Source organism: Oncorhynchus tshawytscha, linkage group LG21, assembly GCF_018296145.1.
Source record: "Oncorhynchus tshawytscha isolate Ot180627B linkage group LG21, Otsh_v2.0, whole genome shotgun sequence".
NCBI lineage: Eukaryota > Metazoa > Chordata > Actinopteri > Salmoniformes > Salmonidae > Oncorhynchus > Oncorhynchus tshawytscha.
In genome coordinates this window covers 28,975,613-28,996,785 of record NC_056449.1, presented here as the reverse complement: position 1 = coordinate 28,996,785, position 21,173 = coordinate 28,975,613, and the positions used below count along the sequence as shown (strand labels likewise).

At 46.2% G+C, this 21,173-nt stretch overlaps 1 protein-coding gene across 1 annotated transcript in view; it reads right to left on the bottom strand.

Moving 5' to 3' along the window:
• Positions 1 to 134: 134 nt before the first annotated feature.
• LOC112220558 (cytoplasmic FMR1-interacting protein 2) overlaps positions 135 to 21,173 on the bottom strand; it is a 43,325-nt gene continuing 22,286 nt past the window's right edge. The window contains exons 5-30 of the mRNA XM_042303309.1: positions 20,150 to 20,251; positions 19,806 to 19,987; positions 19,329 to 19,425; positions 18,371 to 18,499; positions 17,979 to 18,083; positions 16,862 to 16,950; positions 16,173 to 16,410; positions 15,866 to 16,018; positions 14,879 to 15,018; positions 14,433 to 14,580; positions 14,096 to 14,249; positions 12,160 to 12,316; positions 11,891 to 11,987; positions 11,705 to 11,781; positions 11,504 to 11,612; positions 10,595 to 10,714; positions 10,006 to 10,205; positions 9,733 to 9,820; positions 9,484 to 9,627; positions 9,256 to 9,346; positions 8,396 to 8,526; positions 3,852 to 3,924; positions 3,625 to 3,719; positions 3,098 to 3,336; positions 2,736 to 2,883; positions 135 to 2,298 (exon numbers count right to left, since the gene is read on the bottom strand). Of these exons, the coding sequence (XP_042159243.1) occupies positions 2,131 to 2,298; positions 2,736 to 2,883; positions 3,098 to 3,336; positions 3,625 to 3,719; positions 3,852 to 3,924; positions 8,396 to 8,526; positions 9,256 to 9,346; positions 9,484 to 9,627; positions 9,733 to 9,820; positions 10,006 to 10,205; positions 10,595 to 10,714; positions 11,504 to 11,612; positions 11,705 to 11,781; positions 11,891 to 11,987; positions 12,160 to 12,316; positions 14,096 to 14,249; positions 14,433 to 14,580; positions 14,879 to 15,018; positions 15,866 to 16,018; positions 16,173 to 16,410; positions 16,862 to 16,950; positions 17,979 to 18,083; positions 18,371 to 18,499; positions 19,329 to 19,425; positions 19,806 to 19,987; positions 20,150 to 20,251 (3,474 nt within the window). The 3' untranslated portion in view covers positions 135 to 2,130. The remainder of the gene's footprint in view (positions 2,299 to 2,735; positions 2,884 to 3,097; positions 3,337 to 3,624; positions 3,720 to 3,851; positions 3,925 to 8,395; positions 8,527 to 9,255; positions 9,347 to 9,483; positions 9,628 to 9,732; positions 9,821 to 10,005; positions 10,206 to 10,594; positions 10,715 to 11,503; positions 11,613 to 11,704; positions 11,782 to 11,890; positions 11,988 to 12,159; positions 12,317 to 14,095; positions 14,250 to 14,432; positions 14,581 to 14,878; positions 15,019 to 15,865; positions 16,019 to 16,172; positions 16,411 to 16,861; positions 16,951 to 17,978; positions 18,084 to 18,370; positions 18,500 to 19,328; positions 19,426 to 19,805; positions 19,988 to 20,149; positions 20,252 to 21,173) is intronic.

The following is a 21,173-nucleotide window of genomic DNA, read 5'->3' as shown; positions in this document are numbered from 1 at the left end:
ATCAGGGCGCAGAGGAAATTAGACTTCCGCCAGCGCCCACCAGCCCCTCCTTCTCCTCATGATCGCTGTGGCTATATTCAAATATATTTAGTATTTTTTTAATTACAATGTACACGGTCATACATGATTCTTAATAAAATTTTAGTTAGACATTTATTTAATGGAAATACAACAATTTAATTTCCTTTTGCAGGACCATTCGTTGTACATCTTTATATTCTTATTTTCAAATTTTTTGTATTTCAAAACATGATTACTTGTACAACAATATCATTAATATCACAAAAACCTAAGGTCACAAATGTATCCGTAATGACAATATATCGCTTTTCTTTTCATGCAAAAGGTTCGAAAATGCATTGATAACTTTTACTTATCAACATATTCACCCATTGAATGAACAATAAAAGTGTAGTTGTGTGAATAAATAAAACAAAAAGGACCATTGGAACAATAACAAAAAATTAAACAAAGGGGAAATTGAAAATGTGGTTGCTCCTTCATTGAGAAAAAACTGGGACAAAATATTTTGATAACACTGCTTTACCTAAACTGGAAAAAGACAACTACTTGATTCCTTTATTTCTTCTTCTATAGGAGGGAATGAACTCTACAGGAGTTCGCTTGGTCCCATTCACTCTCTGAACAAATCTAATACAGTAACATCATCCTGGCCTCTTTTTTTTATTTTACAATGAAGAAGTACTTCTGTTTTATTACAGAAAAAACTCAAATAAAACACATTAGCGCAGATGTCAATAATTTGTAAAATGATAAACAATAACACTATTAAGCGCACATACAGAATATAAAAACGTTTCAATAAACTGACAAGACAGGTGAGGTTTCTCATCAGAAGAGGCAAGTTATACCAAGGATGAAAAATGTAATTATCAATAATTAATTAAAAACAATAACAATTACAACACTCAACTTCTCTTTTTAGTTCAACAGTGACATTTACAATGGAACAGAATACAAATATACTCAAGAGGCTAAAACTCCAAAAATATGGGTAAAAATAAATAAAAGCAACTCAGAAAAGCAGTCAAGTGTCCTTGTTATGCAGTCAAGTGTCCTTGTTGTGAAACAGTAGGGTTGTGTGAGGAGAGGTGAGGAGAGAAGAGGTGAGGTGTGGCTAACTACTCCTATGACACTGGTTTACTATGCTTGGGTATGTCCAGGGAGATTTGGGTTGCATCCAAATGGAACCCTATTCTCTATATAGTGCATTACCTTTGACCAGAGCCCTGTAGGCGCTGGTCAAAAGTAGTGCACTTTATAGGGAATAGGGTTCCATTTGGGGCACTCCTGTGTTAGCTTCTGGGATTCATTCATTCTTTTGTTGACTTGTGCGATGATCATATCATGGATGTTATGGGGGGAAAATTACACTGATGACATTGGTGTTATTAAGTATCATCGTACTACTTAGCACCGGTGTTGACTTCAATAAGCAATTCAATAAATAGCCGATAGGTTTGCTTTCGTATGTAATCTACGAAATAATAATCTCAGGTTATAGGTCATTTCAGAATCTGATTATTTGTATGCGTTGAGGTTTTGGAGATTATTCCAGCATATCTATCCTCTTTTATGTAGGTTGATTGTTGATGCTCACTGAATGGTTTCTCAGAGATATCTGATAGACTGTTGATTGTGACTAGAGGGGAAGCAGAGTGGTACTGCAGATCTGTAACCACTCAGGATTGGCAGTTGTGTGTTACTGAGGCCATCCATGTGACATATATCTCTTGGAACAGGAGAAGGCATGCTGGGTGTGAAAGTCACATGGGTTGAGAACAGAAAAACATCTGAAAACACCCACAACTCGAAAACTAGACTGTGGTTTTGGGCCAAACATATTCAGAGTTCAGAAAACTCAGTTTGAGATTTAGACTTTTTAATGGACGCTATGTTCCCACCAAAAGTTCCAAGACGGTTGCATTTTAGAATGCAAATTGGAATGTCATTGGTATGGAATATTTGGTGCCAAAATGGTGTACAGTCATACAGAACTCTTGAATCCTAAGGCTCTGAGAGTCTGAGTAAAAGACCAAAGAAAGGCAGAGTGTGTGGTGATGATTTGGGTTGGTGTGGGTGTATTTGTACTGTGTGTGTGTGTTCTTCTCAGCACGTTGTGGCCAGGGACTGGTGTATAGGTGGCTGGAAGCAGCGGACATGCTCCACGGTGGAACTATCTGTCTCCACAGCCTTCATGTACTTGTTAAGGATGGCAAAGATCTCATTGTTCAGGATCTGGTACTTCCTGATCCGATCAGCCATCTTCTTCAGCGGCTGTGGAGAGAGAGAGAGAGAGAGGGAGAGAGAGAGAGGGAGGGTTTGAATCTTATGATAGAATTAAAACCACAGACCACAGACCAGGATTGTAGTAGCCAAGAACTTGCCACAAAGATGATGAGCTTCCTCTCCTCATATCAATCTTCCTCGTAAAAAAAAAAAATCACCAGCAGTTGACATATCCCTAAATCAGTGGAGGCTGCTGAGGGGAGGACAGCTCATAATAATGGCTGGAATGGAGCGAATGGAAAGGCATCTAACACATGGAAACTATGATGTATTTGATACCATTCTACTGATTCCGCTCCAGCCATTACGAGCCTGTCCTCTCCAATTAAGGTGCCACCACCTGTGCCCTAAATCCCTTCTTATTTCTGTGCTAGCATGCTGGTTAAAAGTGTGTAGATGCGTGCGTAGCGTCAGTGTGTACCCACCACGTTCTTGATGATCTCATCCTTGCCGTCCTGCCTCTGCACCTTGAGCAGGTGGTAGCAGAAGTCAAACAGGTCGAAGCGGCGCTGCTGACCCAACAGCACGATGATGGAGCAGCCTGCCCAGTTCAGCCCGTCACCAAAACACTGCCTGCAGAGGACACGCACAGGGACGGCTTGCTGTTACTAACTTAGTAAGTACTTTGCATTTGTAGAAAACACTTTACAAATCAAGCTTGATTGATGGGTTTATCTACTACTGTAAATCTGCAGTAAAGTCTTTGGTGCCCTGAGAAGACTACAGTAACTAAATTGTTACTGTGTGTGAGTGTGTGTACACTGCCTTGCCCCCTACAGTAACTCACTCTGCGGTGAACTCGTGAGTGCCGACGGGGATGCAGTAAACAAACTGCATGGCACTCCAGAGGCGGTGGAACTCCATACACTCGTCCACGTGCATCACGCCATTGGTGGGGGGCGGGCCTCGCCACACGGCGTCCTGCAGGAAACTACGGATCCTCGTAAGGATCACCTCGAACATGGACAGGCCACAGCAAAGACGCTCCTTGGTCAACAGATCCCCCTCACGGGCTATAGCTATTTGCTGAGGAAAGGAAAAATTAGGACAGGAAGGGAGGAGGAAAGGATACATTAGGAGAGGAAGGAAGAAGGAAAGGATACATTAGGAGAGGAAGGAAGGAAGGAGAACAGGGAGTAAGGAGGAGCAGATCAAATAGGGAAAGTAATTGCCTTGGAACTTTGGTGCCAATATGGCTGCCCTTTCAAATTCTACATTTCAAACAAAGATTGCTGAAACTGTCTAATGGCTGTGGGTCAGGACAGAGAGCCAGGTGATGAGGTATGATGGTGATGACAAGCAGGTAGAGCTCACCTGAGGGGTCCCCAGCCTCTCAATGAGGGGCACCAGATGGAGTGGAGCATACTTAGCCTCCAGCCTCTTCATCCTGACTTCCAGACGCTCCCCCTCTACACACACACACACACACGTTACTACACCAATCACATCAGACAGATATGCATAACAATATTGAAGTCCTTATCCCACCCATCCACCTTGTTTTCAATCTGGATCCACACGCCTGGACCTATATCACATACCTTTGATGTAGACCCTGGGGAGGATGTTCTGGAAGGGGGCTGCATGAAGCAGGTCACACACCTCCTCCTGGGACTGTGGTTAACACACACACAGACAGAGGCAGAGAGAGGTGACATTGAACACCAGCCAACATCTCTCCTGGACACATGTACACTACATGGGGTAGTTAGTGGTGATGGGAGGGAGGTGTTATACTCATTAGTAAGGAGGGGAGTCAGAGGTACATAAGCTGTGAGAATGTGTGTTTAAGTGAGAAAGTAGTAGGCTAGTACAGTTATGATGAGATAACCCTAGGCATGTGTATGACTCGTGCACTAAGTACAGTACATTACACTGGTCTGACGTGTCATTGGTCTGATCTAAATTCTGGTCGTCACCCCCCCTCCCTCCGTCGCACTACAGGCTACTGTCACACAGGTCTGGCTAACCAATAGGAATGACTGGAATATGGAATCAGCAAACGACAAGAGATCCAGATCAGGAAAGCTCCGCTAAAACACTATGGAAGACAGGATGATCTGCATGCTGTGATCCACCAGTACAAACACCCACCCACCAAATCCACCCACACCCCCCCTGAGGCAGTCAGAGGCAGAAACAGACAGACAGACCAGAGGGTATGAGGGTATAAAGAGTGACAGTCAGACGTTGAGAGAGAAGTCAGTGTTGACAGGGAGTATGGAGGTAGAAGTGAAGTTGAGCACATAAACTCAGCAAAAAAAGAAACATCCCCTTTTCAGGACCCTGTCTTTCAAAGATATTTCATAAAAACCAAATAACTTCACAGATCTTCATTGTAAAGGGTTTAAACACAGTTTCCCATGCTTGTTCAATGAACCATAAACAATTAATGAACATGCACCTGTGGAACGGTCGTTAAGACACTAACAGCTTAGACGGTAGGCAATTAAGGTCACAGTTATGAAAACATAGGACACTAAAGAGGTCTTTCTATTGACTCTGGAAAACACCAAAAGAAAGATGCCCAGGGTCCCTGCTCATCTGCGTGAACGTGCCTTAGGCATGCTGCAAGGAGGCATGAGAACTGCAGATGTGGCCAGGGAAATAAATTGCAATGTCAGTACTGTGAGACGCCTAAGACTGCGCTACAGGGAGATAGACAGCTGATCGTACTCGCAGTGGCAGACCACGGGTAACAACACCTGCACAGGATCGGTACATCACACCTGCGGGACAGGTACAGGATGGCAACAACAACTGCCCGAGTTACACCAGGAACACACAATCCCTCCATCAGTGATCAGACTGTCCGCAAAAGGCTGAGAGAGGCTGTCCTGTTGTAAGGCAGGTCCTCACCAGACATCACCGGCAACAAGGTCGCCTAAGGGCACAAACTCACATTGCTGGACCAGACAGGACTGACAAAAAGTGCTCTTCACTGACAAGTCGCAGTTTTTTCTCTCCAGGGGTGATGGTCGGATTCGCGTTTATCGTCGAATGAATGAGCGTTACACTGAGGCCTGTACTCTGGAGCGGGATCGATTTGGAGGTGGAGGGTCCATCATGGTCTGGGGCGGTGTGTCACAGCATCATCTGACTGAGTTTGTTGTCATTGCAGGCAATCTCAATGCTGTGCGTTACAGGGAAGACATCCTCCTCCCTCATGTGGTACCCTTCCTGCAGGCTAATCCTGACATGACCCTCCAGCATGACAATGCCACCAGCCATACTGCTCGTTCTGTGCGTGATTTCCTGCAAAACAGGAATGTCAGTGTTCTGCCATGGCCAGCGAAGAGCCAGGATCTCAATTCAGTTGAGCACGTCTGGGACCTGTTGGATCGGAGGGTGAGGGCTAGGGCCATTCACCCCAGAAAGGTCTGGGAACTTGCAGGTCCCTTGGTGGAAGAATGTGGTAACATCTCACAGCAAGAACTGGCAAATCTGGTGCAGAGCTTGAGGAGGAGATGCACTGCAGGACTTAATGCAGCTGGTGGCCACACCAGATACTGACTGTTAGTTTTGTTTTTGACCCCTCCTTTGTTCAGGGACACATCATTCCATTTCTGTTAGTCACATGTCTGTGGAACTTGTTCCGTTTATGTCTCAGTTGTTGAATCTTGTTAAATTCATACAAATATTTACACATGTTAAGTTTGCTGAAAATAAACACAGGTTGACAGTGAGAGGACGTTTCTTTTTTTGCTGAGTTTACTTTACAGACAGCCACCCAGAAACACACAGGTCACCTCTATCATGGGAGCCAAGGACATGGAGAGATACAAAGATAATCACTTTTTATTATCAATTTATTTCCAATAATGATAGAATAATGATTGCAATCTTGGACTGTTCTTTATTTCTTACAATCATTTTAAAATCTCAATCTTTGGCTTTCATGGTCCTCCGGAGGTAAAACTTTGTGTGTCAAAGTAAGATGGTGAATATAAAAACAGAAGCACGGCAGCCCAAACCAACAGAGAGAGAGATGGAGATCAGTCAGGGTGTGTGGCAGCCCAAACCAACAGAGAGAGAGATGGAGATCAGTCAGGGTGTGTGGCAGCCCAAACCAACAGAGAGAGATGGAGATCAGTCAGGGTGTGTGGCAGCCCAAACCAACAGAGAGAGATGGAGATCAGTCAGGGTGTGTGGCAGCCCAAACCCAACAGAGAGAGAAATGGAGATCAGTCAGGGTGTGTGGCAGCCCAAACCAACAGAGAGAGAGATGGAGATCAGTCAGGGTGTGTGGCAGCCCAAACCAACAGAGAGAGAGATGGAGATCAGTCAGGGTGTGTGGCAGCCCAAACCAACAGAGAGAGATGGAGATCAGTCAGGGTGTGTGGCAGCCCAAGCCAACAGAGAGAGAGATGGATATCAGTCAGGGTGTGTGGCAGCCCAAACCAACAGAGAGAGAGATGGATATCAGTCAGGGTGTGTGGCAGCCCAAGCCAACAGAGAGAGAGATGGAGATGGAGATCAGTCAGGGTGTGTGGCAGCCCAAGCCAACAGAGAGAGAGATGGAGATCAGTCAGGGTGTGTGGCAGCCCAAGCCAACAGAGAGAGAGATGGAGATCAGTCAGGGTGTGTGGCAGCCCAAACCAACAGAGAGAGAGATGGAGATCAGTCAGGGTGTGTGGCAGCCCAAGCCAACAGAGAGAGAGATGGAGATCAGTCAGGGTGTGTGTTTTTATATACCAAAGACAAGACCTAGATTCTTACCACCTGTAGTAGTTTGCCAGCGTGTAATAAAGAATAGAGTTGCAATTCAGATACAGCCAATATCAACATTTCTGGAGGGTGAAACTTTATTGAGACGAAGATAGAAACAGATATATTCAACCAGACAGAAGGAGGAGAAATAACCTGACATGTATCAGTCCCTCTTTCTGAGAGAGAGAGAGACAGAGACACAGACAGACACAGAGAGACACAGAGAGACACAGACACAGAGACAGACAGACAGACAGAATAAGAGAAAGCAGGAATGGGAGGACGAGAGGAGAGGAAAAGAGAGGGGAAGAGGAGGGTGACGACGAGGGAGAGGAGAGGGGTGACGACGAGGGAGAGGAGAGGGGTGACGACGAGGGAGAGGAGAGGGGTGACGACGAGGGAGAGGAGAGGGGTGACGACGAGGAGAGAGGAGAGGGGTGACGACGATGGAGAGGAGAGGGGTGACGACGATGGAGAGGAGAGGGGTGACGACGATGGAGAGGAGAGGGGTGACGACGATGGAGAGGAGAGGAGAGAGGTGACGACGATGGAGAGGAGAGGAGAGAGGTGACGACGATGGGTATGAGAGGGGAGAGGTGATGAGAGTATGAGAGGGGAGAGATGAGAGTATGAGAGGTGATGAGAGATGAGAGGTGATGAGAGTATGAGAGGTGATGAGAGTATGAGAGGTGATGAGAGAGGGGAGAGGTGATGAGAGGGGAGAGGTGATGAGAGGGGGAGAGGTGATGAGAGTATGAGAGGTGATGAGAGTATGAGAGGTGATGAGAGTATGAGAGGTGATGAGAGTATGAGAGGTGATGAGAGTGATGAGAGGTGATGAGAGTGATGAGGTGATGAGAGTATGAGGTGATGAGAGTATGAGAGGGATGAGAGGAGGGTGATGGAGGAGAGGTGATGAGAGTATGAGAGGGGAGAGGAGAGAGAGGGATGAGAGTATGAGAGTGATGAGAGGAGGGGAGAGGAGGGAGAGGGGATGAGAGTATGAGAGGGGAGAGGAGGGAGAGGGGATGAGAGTATGAGAGGGGAGAGGAGGGAGAGGTGATGAGAGTATGAGAGGGGAGAGGATGAGAGTATGAGAGGGGAGAGGATGAGAGTATGAGAGGGGAGAGGTGATGAGAGTATGAGAGGGGAGAGGATGAGAGGGAGAGGATGAGAGGATGAGAGGGGAGAGGATGAGAGGGAGGATGAGAGGATGAGAGGATGAGAGATGAGAGGATGAGAGTATGAGAGGGGAAGAGTAAAGAGAAACAAAGGTATACAGGTGAAGCAGAAAAAGGTGGGAAAAGGAGGGAAGGACAAAACAGAGGAGAGGAAGGGATAGAAGTGAAAGAGGAGAAGAGGAGGAGGGACTCACCAGAGCTTGTTCGATGAGCAGACAGAAGAGGATGGCGTTCCCCACCTCTCTGAGACTCTGGAAGACATCTGTCTTCAGCTCTGCGTACTCTATAATGTCCTTCAGCTGGTGGTGGAAGAACTCCAGGATACCTGGCAGGGAAGGACAATCAATCAATGTATTTTATAAAGCCCTTTTTACATCAGCGCTGTTACAGATACCCAGCCTAAAACCCCAAAGAGCAAGCAATGCATATGTAGAAGCAAAGGGGCTAAGAAACTCCCTAGAAAGGCAGGAACCTAGGAAGAAACCTAGAGAGGAACCAGGCTCTGAGGTGTGGCCAGTCCTCTTCTGGCTGTGCTGGGTGGAGATTATACAAGTCAATGTGGCCATTAAGGCCTGAACACAGTTAAAAGTTACATCTTCAAAGTGAAAAGAGTTAAATGTTAAAACAACAGATCCGATCACTATGAAAGGGACTGTCCTTGACTGATAAAACACACATCAGTATCATTATGGAACATCCAGGTATGGTAGGATTATGAACTGCATCATGTATATTCCGTCACTGTGCTCTCTATGACCGAGATCAGGCATACAGGAAGTCCATTAAAATGTTCAGTACAGCCTGTTACGGTACAGAACACCCCTAATCTACCTAGCCTATAATCCCTGGTCATAGAGAGACATGGTAAACCTGCATATCTCATTTCATCTGTCAGACGACTGTAATATGATTGGGCAACAACAGGAAGTTTTATTGTCTGGGACCAACTGGGTTTCAAACCTGGGTTGTCTGTATGAGTCATGGCTGTGTTAGCCCTCTGAGATAAAGCCTAGGCATTCACTGAACTACATCTGACTACAGTACATCAACCGACCTGGGGATCCGTACTCGTGGCGCGGCAGGCGACAGATCTTGGGCATTACCTCGATCAGAGTCTTCACATACTGCAGGATAGTGCCCTGCAACTAGAGAGGAAAGAGAAGAGGAAGAGGGAGAAGGAGGGTAAAAAGATGAGATTAGTTGGATATAGTGTTTTTAACAGAGCGCTGGTATGTAGGAGTACATTCAGACAATAGTAAAAGACACAAATAGCCCATAATACCAGGCTCTTGACTATCTTGAGCAGTTCCTCCATCACCACGGCGATGCCCTGGTAACCAAGGAGACGGCAGATGGTTTTGAAGTGGGGCGGGCCTACGAAGTTCCTGTAGGAGCTATAGATGTGGGAGTAGGCGATGTTCAGAGGCTGGGGGAGGGTGAAAAAAACATCAGAAGCATGCTCTCAAAATAGGTACAAATGTTTCTCATTTCTAGAATTGTACTCAAATAGGAGACCGTATACAGTACATACCTTAGACCCATACAGGTAGTATGGCTGCACGTTGGCCGGCTTATCTCGCTGAGGCTCCTGGGTAAAGGGGATGGCAGTCCGCACGAAGCTGAGGACACAAAGAATGAACAAGCTAGAGGAAAGGGGTCATGAGCAGGAGTCCACTTAGGTAATGACTAAATGGACTATAGATAACCAACTGCTGAACCTGAGCGATGTATTGGTAGACCTGCAAAGAACTGTAAGCTAGGGAACATGTCCAAGACTATCAATAAGGACCCCCTCCCCACTGACCGGTTGGTGGAGCCGTTGTAGCAGTAGTTGGGGAGGAAGTCAAAGTTGAGTTCCCAGAAGACATGGAGCGTGATGCGGCCGTAGGGGGCAGACACATTGTGGTTGGCCTCACGGAACATGGCATCGAAACTGTCCAGGGTCATGTGCTTCGAAAGCAGACGATGGGTCAGTCTGTTGATGTCCATCAGCCACTCCAACTCCTGATGGGTGGAGTGGTGTGTGAGAGAGAAAGGTGGGGTAGCGAGTGAGAGAGAGGGAAAAAGAGAGAGGGGGGTGGGGTAGTGAGTGATTGAGTCATGGGAGAGAAAAATCAACATCATAAACAACATCAACTGCTGATGGGTGGAATGGTGAGACAGAGAATAAAAGCTGGTAATATAATGTGGCCAGTAGGTCATGGGCCCCAGGGGACAGGAAAGGGCCTATGAGAATGAGCCTAGTGTGTGATATGTTACCAAGGACTGACAGTATGCTATCTGAGAGAGTACATATGACCCAGGACTGTGAGTGTGAAGGAGGGTTGGTTATGTGTGTGTGTGTGAAGGTTGAGACCACAGTATACAGTATGCCCCTGCCCTGGTGTTCTCACCACAATAGAGGTGAGGTCTTCACTCTCAAAGCGACTGATGGCCTGGTCCAGAGACTTGTACATGGCTGCTGAGATCCTCTGGGTGATCAGACGGTTCAGATCGATGGAGCGACCCAGGAGCTGGAGAGAGAGAGGACAGGATGAGAGAGAGGGAGGGAGGGAGGGAAGAGAGCGAGAGAGGGGGGAGAGGATGAGAGAGAGGGGGAAGAGAGTAGGAAATTAGAGAGAGGAGAGGAGAGAGAGGTGTTGTGTGATTTAATGTTAAAAACTGACCATGTGGTCAGTCTCACAAAGATCTCTGAAAGTGTACCGCAATGACAGGTATGACAGGGCGGCGTATGACAGGGCGGCGTATGACAGGGCGGCGTATGACAGGGCGGCGTATGACAGGGCGGCGTATGACAGGGCGGCGTATGACAGGGCGGCGTATGACAGGACCGGTATGACAGGGCGGCGTATGACAGGGCGGCGTATGACAGGACCGGTATGACAGGGTGGTGTATGACAGGACCGGTATGACAGGGCGGCGTATGACAGGGCAGCGTATGACAGGGCTAGGGTGACCAAGTTTAAATACCCAAATCCGGGACAGCGGGATGATTTTTCGGGACATTCGCGGGACAGTGTAGCCAACACATTAATAATCCCCCCTCCCCCCCCACACACACAAAATAAATCTCCCTCCCGCTGCACCGAACTAGCTAGCAAGCTAATTGAAGCACAACTAATAAGCATAGAGAGCCTCAAGTTTTACGAAATGACCTTATATCTGTCGGTCTAAATCGGCTATTTCCTTCCTTTGTAGCTCTCCATTAGACACATGCTTTTTGTAAGTAACAAAGGGATAAAAGACGAGACTGTGGTCACCCTTGCCAGGGTGTATTCCAGGGCGATGTAAGACAGACCTACCTGTACGTGTCTCTGTTTGAGCAGCGTCTCATAACGGTTGGAGGGGGGATAGGGGATGATCACACCATAGTTTTTACACTCTGCCCTGAAACGCTTGTCCAGGAGGACACTGTGGAGCAAAACACACAACAACATCCTTCACTGCTTGATTAAACCCCCCCCCCCCATATCAACATGATTCAGTTTCCAGCCGTCTCTTACCTTCCAGACATGGCTTTGTAGTAGGCAAATATCTGGTCAGCCAGCTTGTAGACAAACTGATCGAAGCACAGGTTCACCTGTAGGAAAAACAGCATCCGTAACTCACTACTCTTGTGGGGATTGGTGATGAATTACTTGTCATTATTTGATTTCTGAGGCGGCCATCTTTGTTTCGTGCTAGTTTACCTCAGCCTCTATCTCATCATAGAGGAACTGTTTCTTGAACTTGGTCAGAGCGTAGTAGCCACTGTCATTGTAGAGGTCCAGAGGGTACAACACATACCTGGGAGAAACAATCAGGATGGCATCAGCAGGCACTAACACACACAGACTCAGCATGGACACAATGACAAGAGAGAGACAACAAACACCATCTTTCCGTCACTTTCCATCACTTCATCTTTCTCACCTGCACACACACACACACACACAGAGTGGTCTAAACAGGGTCTTACTCCATCATGGATGGCTCCTTGGTCTCCAGAATGTGATCTGTGAGAATCCAGGGCATGGACATCTCGATGGGGAACTGGATCCTGCGACCCATGGTCAACTCCAGGAAGAACTCTCTGAACCACAGCTGAGACAGGTCACAGCAGTGCTGCAGCGCCTCTGGAGGATGGGAAGGGAATAACATGACATTATAATACATTATACATTATTAGAGGAAGCACTTCCTGAACCACATTTGAAACAGGAAACAACAGTGCTGCAGTGTCCCTTTTCACTCGGGGTCCCCCTTCCAGCATTGTGGAAAATCCCCCCAAATTAGATTTCAGCGTGGGCATCGACCTTATGTAGTAACAGCAGTGCTGCACCACCTCTACAGGAAGGGAGGTGAATAACATGATATTATTATAGGAGGGGAGGTGAATAACATGATATTATTATAGGAGGGGAGGTGAATAACATGATATTATTACAGGGGGAGGTGAATAACATGATATTATTACAGGGGGAGGTGAATAACATGATATTATTACAGGGGGAGGTGAATAACATGATATTATTATAGGAGGGGAGGTGAATAACATGATATTATTACAGGGGGGTGAATAACATGATATTATTATAGGAGGGGAGGTGAATAACATGATATTATTATAGGAGGGGAGGTGAATAACATGATATTATTATAGGAGGGGAGGTGAATAACATGATATTATTATAGGAGGGGAGGTGAATAACATGATATTATTATAGGAGGGGAGGTGAATAACATGATATTATTACAGGAGGGGAGGTGAATAACATGATATTATTATAGGAGGGGAGGTGAATAACATGATATTAATACAGGAGGGGAGGTGAATAACATGATATTATTACAGGGGGAGGTGAATAACATGATATTATTATAGGAGGGGAGGTGAATAACATGATATTATTATAGGAGGGGAGGTGAATAACATGATATTATTACAGGGGGAGGTGAATAACATGATATTATTACAGGAGGGGAGGTGAATAACATGATATTAATACAGGAGGGGAGGTGAATAACATGATATTATTACAGGAGGGGGAGGTGAATAACATGATATTATTACAGGAGGGGAGGTGAATAACATGATATTATTACAGGAGGGGAGGTGAATAACATGATATTATTATAGGAGGGGAGGTGAATAACATGATATTATTACAGGAGGGGGAGGTGAATAACATGATATTATTACAGGGGGAGGTGAATAACATGATATTATTACAGGGGGAGGTGAATAACATGATATTATTACGGGGGAGGTGAATAACATGATATTATTACAGGGGGGAGGTGAATAACATGATATTATTACAGGGGGGAGGTGAATAACATGATATTATTACAGGGGGGAGGTGAATAACATGATATTATTACAGGAGGGAAAGGAAATAAAAAAGTACAAGGTGAGGCTTGATGATGATCTTGAGGGTGGTAGTGTAAGAAAGTGTCACACCCTGATCTGTTTCACCTGTCCTTGTGATTGTCTCCACCCTCCTCCAGGTGTTGCCCATCTTCCCCATTATCCTCTGTGCATTTATACCGGTGTTCTGTTTGTCTGTTGCCAGTTTGTCTCGTCAAGCCTACCAGCGTGTTTGTCCTACTCCTGTTTTCTTGAGCACATGTTTTCTAGTTATCCCGGTTTTGATCATTCATTCTGTACCCTTTGACACGGCCCTGGATTACTGACCTCTGCTTACCTTGACCCTGAGCCTGACGTTCTGTAACCTTTGACACGGCCCTGGATCACTGACCTCTGCCTGCCCTTGACCTATAGTTCGCCTGCCCCGTTTTATAATAAACGTCTGTTATTCTAACTGTCTGCATATGGGTCTTATCCTGAGCCCTGATAGGAAAGCATGTGTGTGTGTGTGTGTGTGTGTGTGTGTGTGTGTGTGTATACATACCGCTGAAGTTGAGCAGGTGTGTGAAGAAGAAGGAGTGTTTGTGGAAGTCTTCTATAGCCAGTACTATGGGTCCATCCAGACTGCTGCGTAGAGTCTTCTTAGAACCACTCTTATCAGCTATCAACGACTCCAGCATGGTACGAACCATGTACAGCTAGCGAGGCAGGGAGAGAGAGAAAAAAACAAAATAATACTATTACCATTTCCCTTCAAAGTCCCTGTACTTGATCCTGCCCCTACAACCTGCCTCTATCCCTAACCAACATCTGTCTCTTCCATCCCCTGTTCCTAATTGCCCTAGCCCTCTGTTATCCTTCTCCCTCTCCCCCTGGTGTACCTGTGTGCTCGAGGGTCCCACAGCTCTGCGGGGCACCTTGATGTCGAACCCTCCCTTGGGGTCCTTCTCCCCCCTGAGACAGGGGTCATTGGGAGGCTCCCGAGCCCCCTCCCAGTCACAGATGGTCTTACGGATTGCCTGCAGGACACTAGAGAGAGACCAAGGGTTATCAGAGAATCAGCATTATAGGAAATTACCATCTATTCCCTATGTAGTGCCCATGGGGTTAGGGTGCCATTTAGGACAGACTAGTTAACTATAGAAGGTCCATGGTTATTCTGTCTCAGCAAACAGTGAGAATTGTGCCATAAGCACATGAGCCTTTGAGGGTTTTTTTTATTGATCAAGACCACCTAGAAAACAAGATGTTACAGAACATCTTAGGAGGTTCTCTTGCCTGAAATGTGTTACTAGTTGAACAAGAATGAGTGCAGCCAGTATGGTACCTGATGAGAACGTTCTTCTTCTTGCGTACAGCCTGACGTAGAGGCTCTCTGAGGGTCATCTGGGCAAAGTCCTGCAGGGCTGCATAGATGGTGTTCCTTATGGCCTGGTTGAATACGCTCTCCATACGACCCATCAACACCTACAACGCAGATACCATCATCAACACCATGTCCATAATAATATACAAAAAAAAATACAAATATCACCACCACCACCCCCTCCACCACCACCACCACCCTCCACCACCACCACCCCCACCACCACCACCACCACCCCCCCATCACCACCCCCCCTCCACCACCACCACCCCCTCCACCACCACCACCCCCTCCACCACCACCACCCCCACCACCCCCTCCACCACCACCACCCCCTCCATCACCACCACCCTCCATCACCACCACCCCCTCCATCACCACCACCCCATTCACCACCCCTCCTCCACCATCACCATCACCACCTCCATTATGATCATCATCACCACTTCCATTACCTCCACCACCTCATTCACCATCACCATCACCACATTCACCATCACCTCCTCCACCACCTCATTCACCATCACCTCCATCATAATCACCACCTCATTCACCACCACCACCACCACCACCACCTCCATTACCTCCACCATCATCATCATCACCTACATCATCATCACCTACATCATCATCACCACCACCCCCACCACCACAACCTCATTCACCACCACATTCATCATCACCACCACCTCCATCATCATATCATCAACACCACCACCACCTCCATAATCATCACCACCACCTCATTCACCATCATCTCCATCATCACCACCTCCATCATCACCACCACCTCCATCATCATCATCACCACCTCCATCATCATCACCACCAATGTAGCCACATTTCAACCAAGATGCACGGTGGTGAAATGCTGCTATGTTACTATTCTGTAAGTGTCCCAACGATGTCATGACCTAGCTGTCTGTAGGTACAGTGTGTGTTTCTGACCTGCAGTCCCTTGATCATGGCGATGACCTCGACCAGGGCAAACTTCTCCTCTGAGGTGTAGTTGTAACGTGTAGCTCTCTCATACTCCTCCGCTGTGCCAGGACAGTCCTTGTTACAGAACTTATCTGTTGGGTGGACCAACTTCCACGAGTACTGAGAGAGAGAATATGGTGTCAGAGTAAACTGAAAATCACAGGACCTGGTAAAAATACAATGACTTTATTAATTCAAATAATTATATTTTTATGGGACCAAGAACGGACTACACACTGCCCCTTCTTTGACACACACACGCACCCCTACTCACCACTTCCATGACGTGTGTGCTCCACTTGGACAGCAGCTGTAACCCTCTGAGTGCCAGGTCAAACAGTTCCCTGTACTCCTCATCTGATTTCTGACTGTCCAGGCCTGACCCGGTCACTACCTCACTGTTACTGTAGCGAGCCAGCTCAGAGATGAACCGGATGTGGTCATCACGAATCTGAACCATCTGCTCACACAGGTTGTACTGGGGAGAGATGGAGCTCTGGGTACACGTCCACCTGTAGGAGGGAGGTTAGAGGTCAGGGTTCACACAGGTTGTACTGGGGAGAGATGGAGCTCTGGGTACATGTCCACCTGTAGGAGAGAGGTTAGAGGTCAGGGTTCACACCCAGGTTGTACTGGAGGAGGTGAAGCTCTGGGTACATGTCCACCTACAAGAGAGAGAGTCAGGGGTTAGGGGGGGTAAAACTCATTCCATGGAGGGCCGAGTGTATGCTGGTTTTTTCTATTTCCTTTCAATTTGTGTACAATTAATACCTAAACAACCAGGTAAACGAATGTCTTACTAATCAGTGACCTTATTTCATCAGTCAAGTACAAGGGAGGAGTGAAAACCTGCAGACACCCAGCCCTCCGTGGAATGAGTTTGACACCTGTGGGTTAGGAGCTGGGGTTCAGGACTTGTTAGATGTCGGAATTTATGAGTTTAAAGATGGCTGATGTTCTTACTTGGACTTGTTCTCCTCGTAGTGGGCGCTGGTCTCTATGTAACGTGATAGTTCTATCTGCATGTCTCCAAACAGAGGCACCACCTGCAGCTGAGGCATCAAACCAGACACAGACAGAGAGAGGGCTTCAGTCGGGAAGGCATCAAACAAGACACAGACAGAGAGAGGGCTTCAGTCGGGAAGGCATCAAACAAGACACAGACAGAGAGAGGGCTTCAGTCGGGAAGGCATCAAACAAGACACAGACAGAGAGAGGGCTTCAGTCGGGAAGGCATCAAACAAGACACAGACAGAGAGAGGGCTTCAGTCGGGAAGGCATCAAACAAGACACAGACAGAGAGAGGGCTTCAGTCGGGAAGGCATCAAACAAGACACAGACAGAGAGAGGGCTTCAGTCGGGAAGGCATCAAACAAGACACAGACAGAGAGAGGGCTTCAGTCGGGAAGGCATCAAACAAGACACAGACAGAGAGAGGGCTTCAGTCAGGAAGGCATCAAACAAGACACAGACAGAGAGAGGGCTTCAGTCGGGAAGGCATCAAACAAGACACAGACAGAGAGAGGGCTTCAGTCGGGAAGGCATCAAACAAGACACAGACAGAGAGAGGGCTTCAGTCGGGAAGGCATCAAACAAGACACAGACAGAGAGAGGGCTTCAGTCGGGAAGGCATCAAACAAGACACAGACAGAGAGAGGGCTTCAGTCGGGAAGGCATCAAACAAGACACAGACAGAGAGAGGGCTTCAGTCAGGGAAGGCATCAAACAAGACACAGACAGAGAGAGGGCTTCAGTCGGGAAGGCATCAAACAAGACACAGACAGAGAGAGGGCTTCAGTCAGGAAGGCATCAAACAAGACACAGACAGAGAGAGGGCTTCAGTCAGGAAGGCATCAAACAAGACACAGACAGAGAGAGGGCTTCAGTCGGGAAGGAATCAAACAAGACACAGACAGAGAGAGGGCTTCAGTCGGGAAGGCATCAAACAAGACACACACACACAGAAAAGGGGTTTCAGTCCGGAGGAGGGTGATCAAAGAATATCATGACGTGAAAGTACTGACAGAGCCACAATGAAACGTTAGATGCCTGTTTTGGTGTGGAGCACACACACACTGACCTTGAAGAATTTGTCGATCTTTCCCAGGTTGATCCTCTTCTTGGCGTCTAGTTTGTAGATGTTACTGACGTTACCGTCCATCAGATAGAGACCAAAACCCATCACCTGACACACACAGACACACACACACAGTGATATTATACAAAGCTGGATCAATGATATTTGACGGACATTCAGATATAACTACATATTTTGAACACTACTGGAAGCTACAGTTGAGGACCGCTAAGCAAGAGTAAGGAGGCTATTAGCATTTTAAGATCCAGACAGAGACAGGTATCTAGAGAAAGGCAGGTAGTTAAGATCCAGACAGAGACAGGTAGTTAAGGTCCAGACAGAGACAGGTATCTAGAGAAAGGCAGGTAAGACAGAGAGTTAGATGAGGCTCTTACCTTGAGCAGCATGTGTTTCTCACTGGGCGTCAGGTACATTTTGTTCTCATAGTAATCAACACTGATGTTGACAATGTCTGCTAACAACTCCTCATAGCCAGGAATCACCTCCAACTGCTGCTGCAGACACTACAGAGAAATATACACACTATTACTGCTTCTGCAGACACTACAGAGAAATATACACACTATTACTGCTGCTGCAGACACTACAGAGAAATATACACACTATTACTGCTGCTGCAGACACTACAGAGAAATATACACACTATTACTGCTGCTGCAGACACTACAGAGAAATATACACACTATTACTGCTGACACTACAGAGAAATATACACACTATTACTGCTGCTGCAGACACTACAGAGAAATATACACACTATTACTGCAGACACTACAGAGAAATATACACACTATTACTGCAGACACTACAGAGAAATATACACACTATTACTGCAGACACTACAGAGAAATATACACACTATTACTGCTGCTGCAGACACTACAGAGAAATATACACACTACTATTACTGCAGACACTACAGAGAAATATACACACTATTACTGCAGACACTACAGAGAAATATACACACTATTACTGCTGCTGCAGACACTACAGAGAAATATACACACTATTACTGCAGACACTACAGAGAAATATACACACTAGTACTGCTGCTGCAGACACTACAGAGAAATATACACACTATTACTGCAGACACTACAGAGAAATATACACACTATTACTGCAGACACTACAGAGAAATATACACACTATTACTGCAGACACTACAGAGAAATATACACACTATTACTGCAGACACTACAGAGAAATATACACACTATTACTGCTGCTGCAGACACTACAGAGAAATATACACACTATTACTGCTGCTGCAGACACTACAGAGAAATACACACACTAGTACTGCTACTGCACCACACACACACACACCTGAGTGATCCTGTTGTGATTGGCTAGGAACATGGAGAGGTTCTGTGACTCCTGGATGGACTGAGGGTCAGCCATCTTCCTCAGGAACTGAGCTGCCCTGAAGACAAATAATACCACAGATCTAATTCAGTAACAGCACCTCACAGCTTCTGTTTTACTGAGCCGCCCTGAAGACAAATAATACCACAGATCTAATTCTGTGACAGCACCTCACAACACGGTTTAACATGAGTCAATTGGGTGCATCTCAATAGTGGGTTAAATTGACCCTGTCACTCCGTCACTTTCCTTCATTTGAGCTAATGTGAAGGAACCTAGACAGCCTCTACTACACTGTAGACTGTAGCCTCTACTACACTGCTTTCCCCTATCCTGTGTTTTCAGGATCAGTGCAGGTATAGGAGAGGTGACAGGGAGAGGAAGCCACTGCAGGCTATTGAGATGCACCTCCATATTGTGTCTGTCTTCCCTCTGTACCTTTTATAGGCAGAGTGGTCGTTCTTGACGCTGCACTTCATGTTCTTGAGTTCGTCGAGCACAGCGAACATGTTGATGAACTTGCCCAGGGTGAGGAGGTAGGCTTCAGAGACGAAGTCCTTCCTCCGCTCAGCGTGGCAGAGACGCTTCACCTCCCCGCAGAAACGCTCGATAGCCTTACGCTGCAGGGGAGGACGGGAAAAGGAGACGAGAGAGAGAAAAGAGGTTCTCAGATATATTTAGGACTGATATGATTGACTGACAGAGTTCTAATTCAAATATGATACATTTAATGGGTTGTTCATTCATTTTATTAATGAATCCATCCATCACTGGTCTCTCACCTGGAAGTACATGAACTTCATGAGCTTGGTGACCTCTGGTTCCAGCACCTCCACAGTCTTCTCATAGATCTCCACCCTGTTGGGCTGTTCGTTACACTTCACCTGGAGAACACAGAGGGGAACACAGCCTGCTCACTCAGATCTCCCTAACGAGCGCTGAGATGATAAACCGAAAATTATCACCACAAACCACAACGATCACTTATCAGACATTTTTCGACAGACACAGCAAACATTTTTCGATAAGCAGCCTATAATAGAGAAATGTGAAATGAAATGTAACTGTTTTTCTGGGTCATTTGTGATGTTTTATTTGTGTTTCCCATGATTGTGTTATACAGTCATGGCCGAAAGTTGTGAGAATGACAAATATTAATTTTCAAAGTCTGCTGCCTCAGCTTGTATGATGGCAATTTGCATATACTCCAGAATGTTATGAAGAGTGATCAGATGAATTGCAATTAATTGCAAAGTCCCTCTTTGCCATGCAAATGAACTGAATCCCCAAAAACATTTCCACTGCATTTCAACCCTGCCACAAAAGGACCAGCTGACATCATGTCAGTGATTCTCTCGTTAACACAGGAGTGAGTGTTGACAAGGACAAGGCTGGAGATCACTCTGTCATGCTAATTGAGTTTGAATAACAGACTGGAAGCTTCAAAAGGAGGGTGGTGCTTGGAATCATTGTTCTTTCTCTGTCAAACATGGTTACCTGCAAGGAAACATGTGCCGTCATCATTGCTTTGCACAAAAAGGGCTTCACTGGCAAGGATATTGCTGCCGGCAAGTACACTGCTCAAAAAAATAAAGGGAACACTAAAATAACACATCCTAGATCTGAATGAATGAAATATTCTTATTAAATACTTTTTTCTTTACATAGTTGAATGTGCTGACAACAAAATCACACAAAAATGATCAATGAAAATCAAATTTATCAACCCATGGAGGTTTGGATTTGGAAAACCACACTACAGGCTGATCCAACTTTGATGTAATGTCCTTAAAACAAGTCAAAATT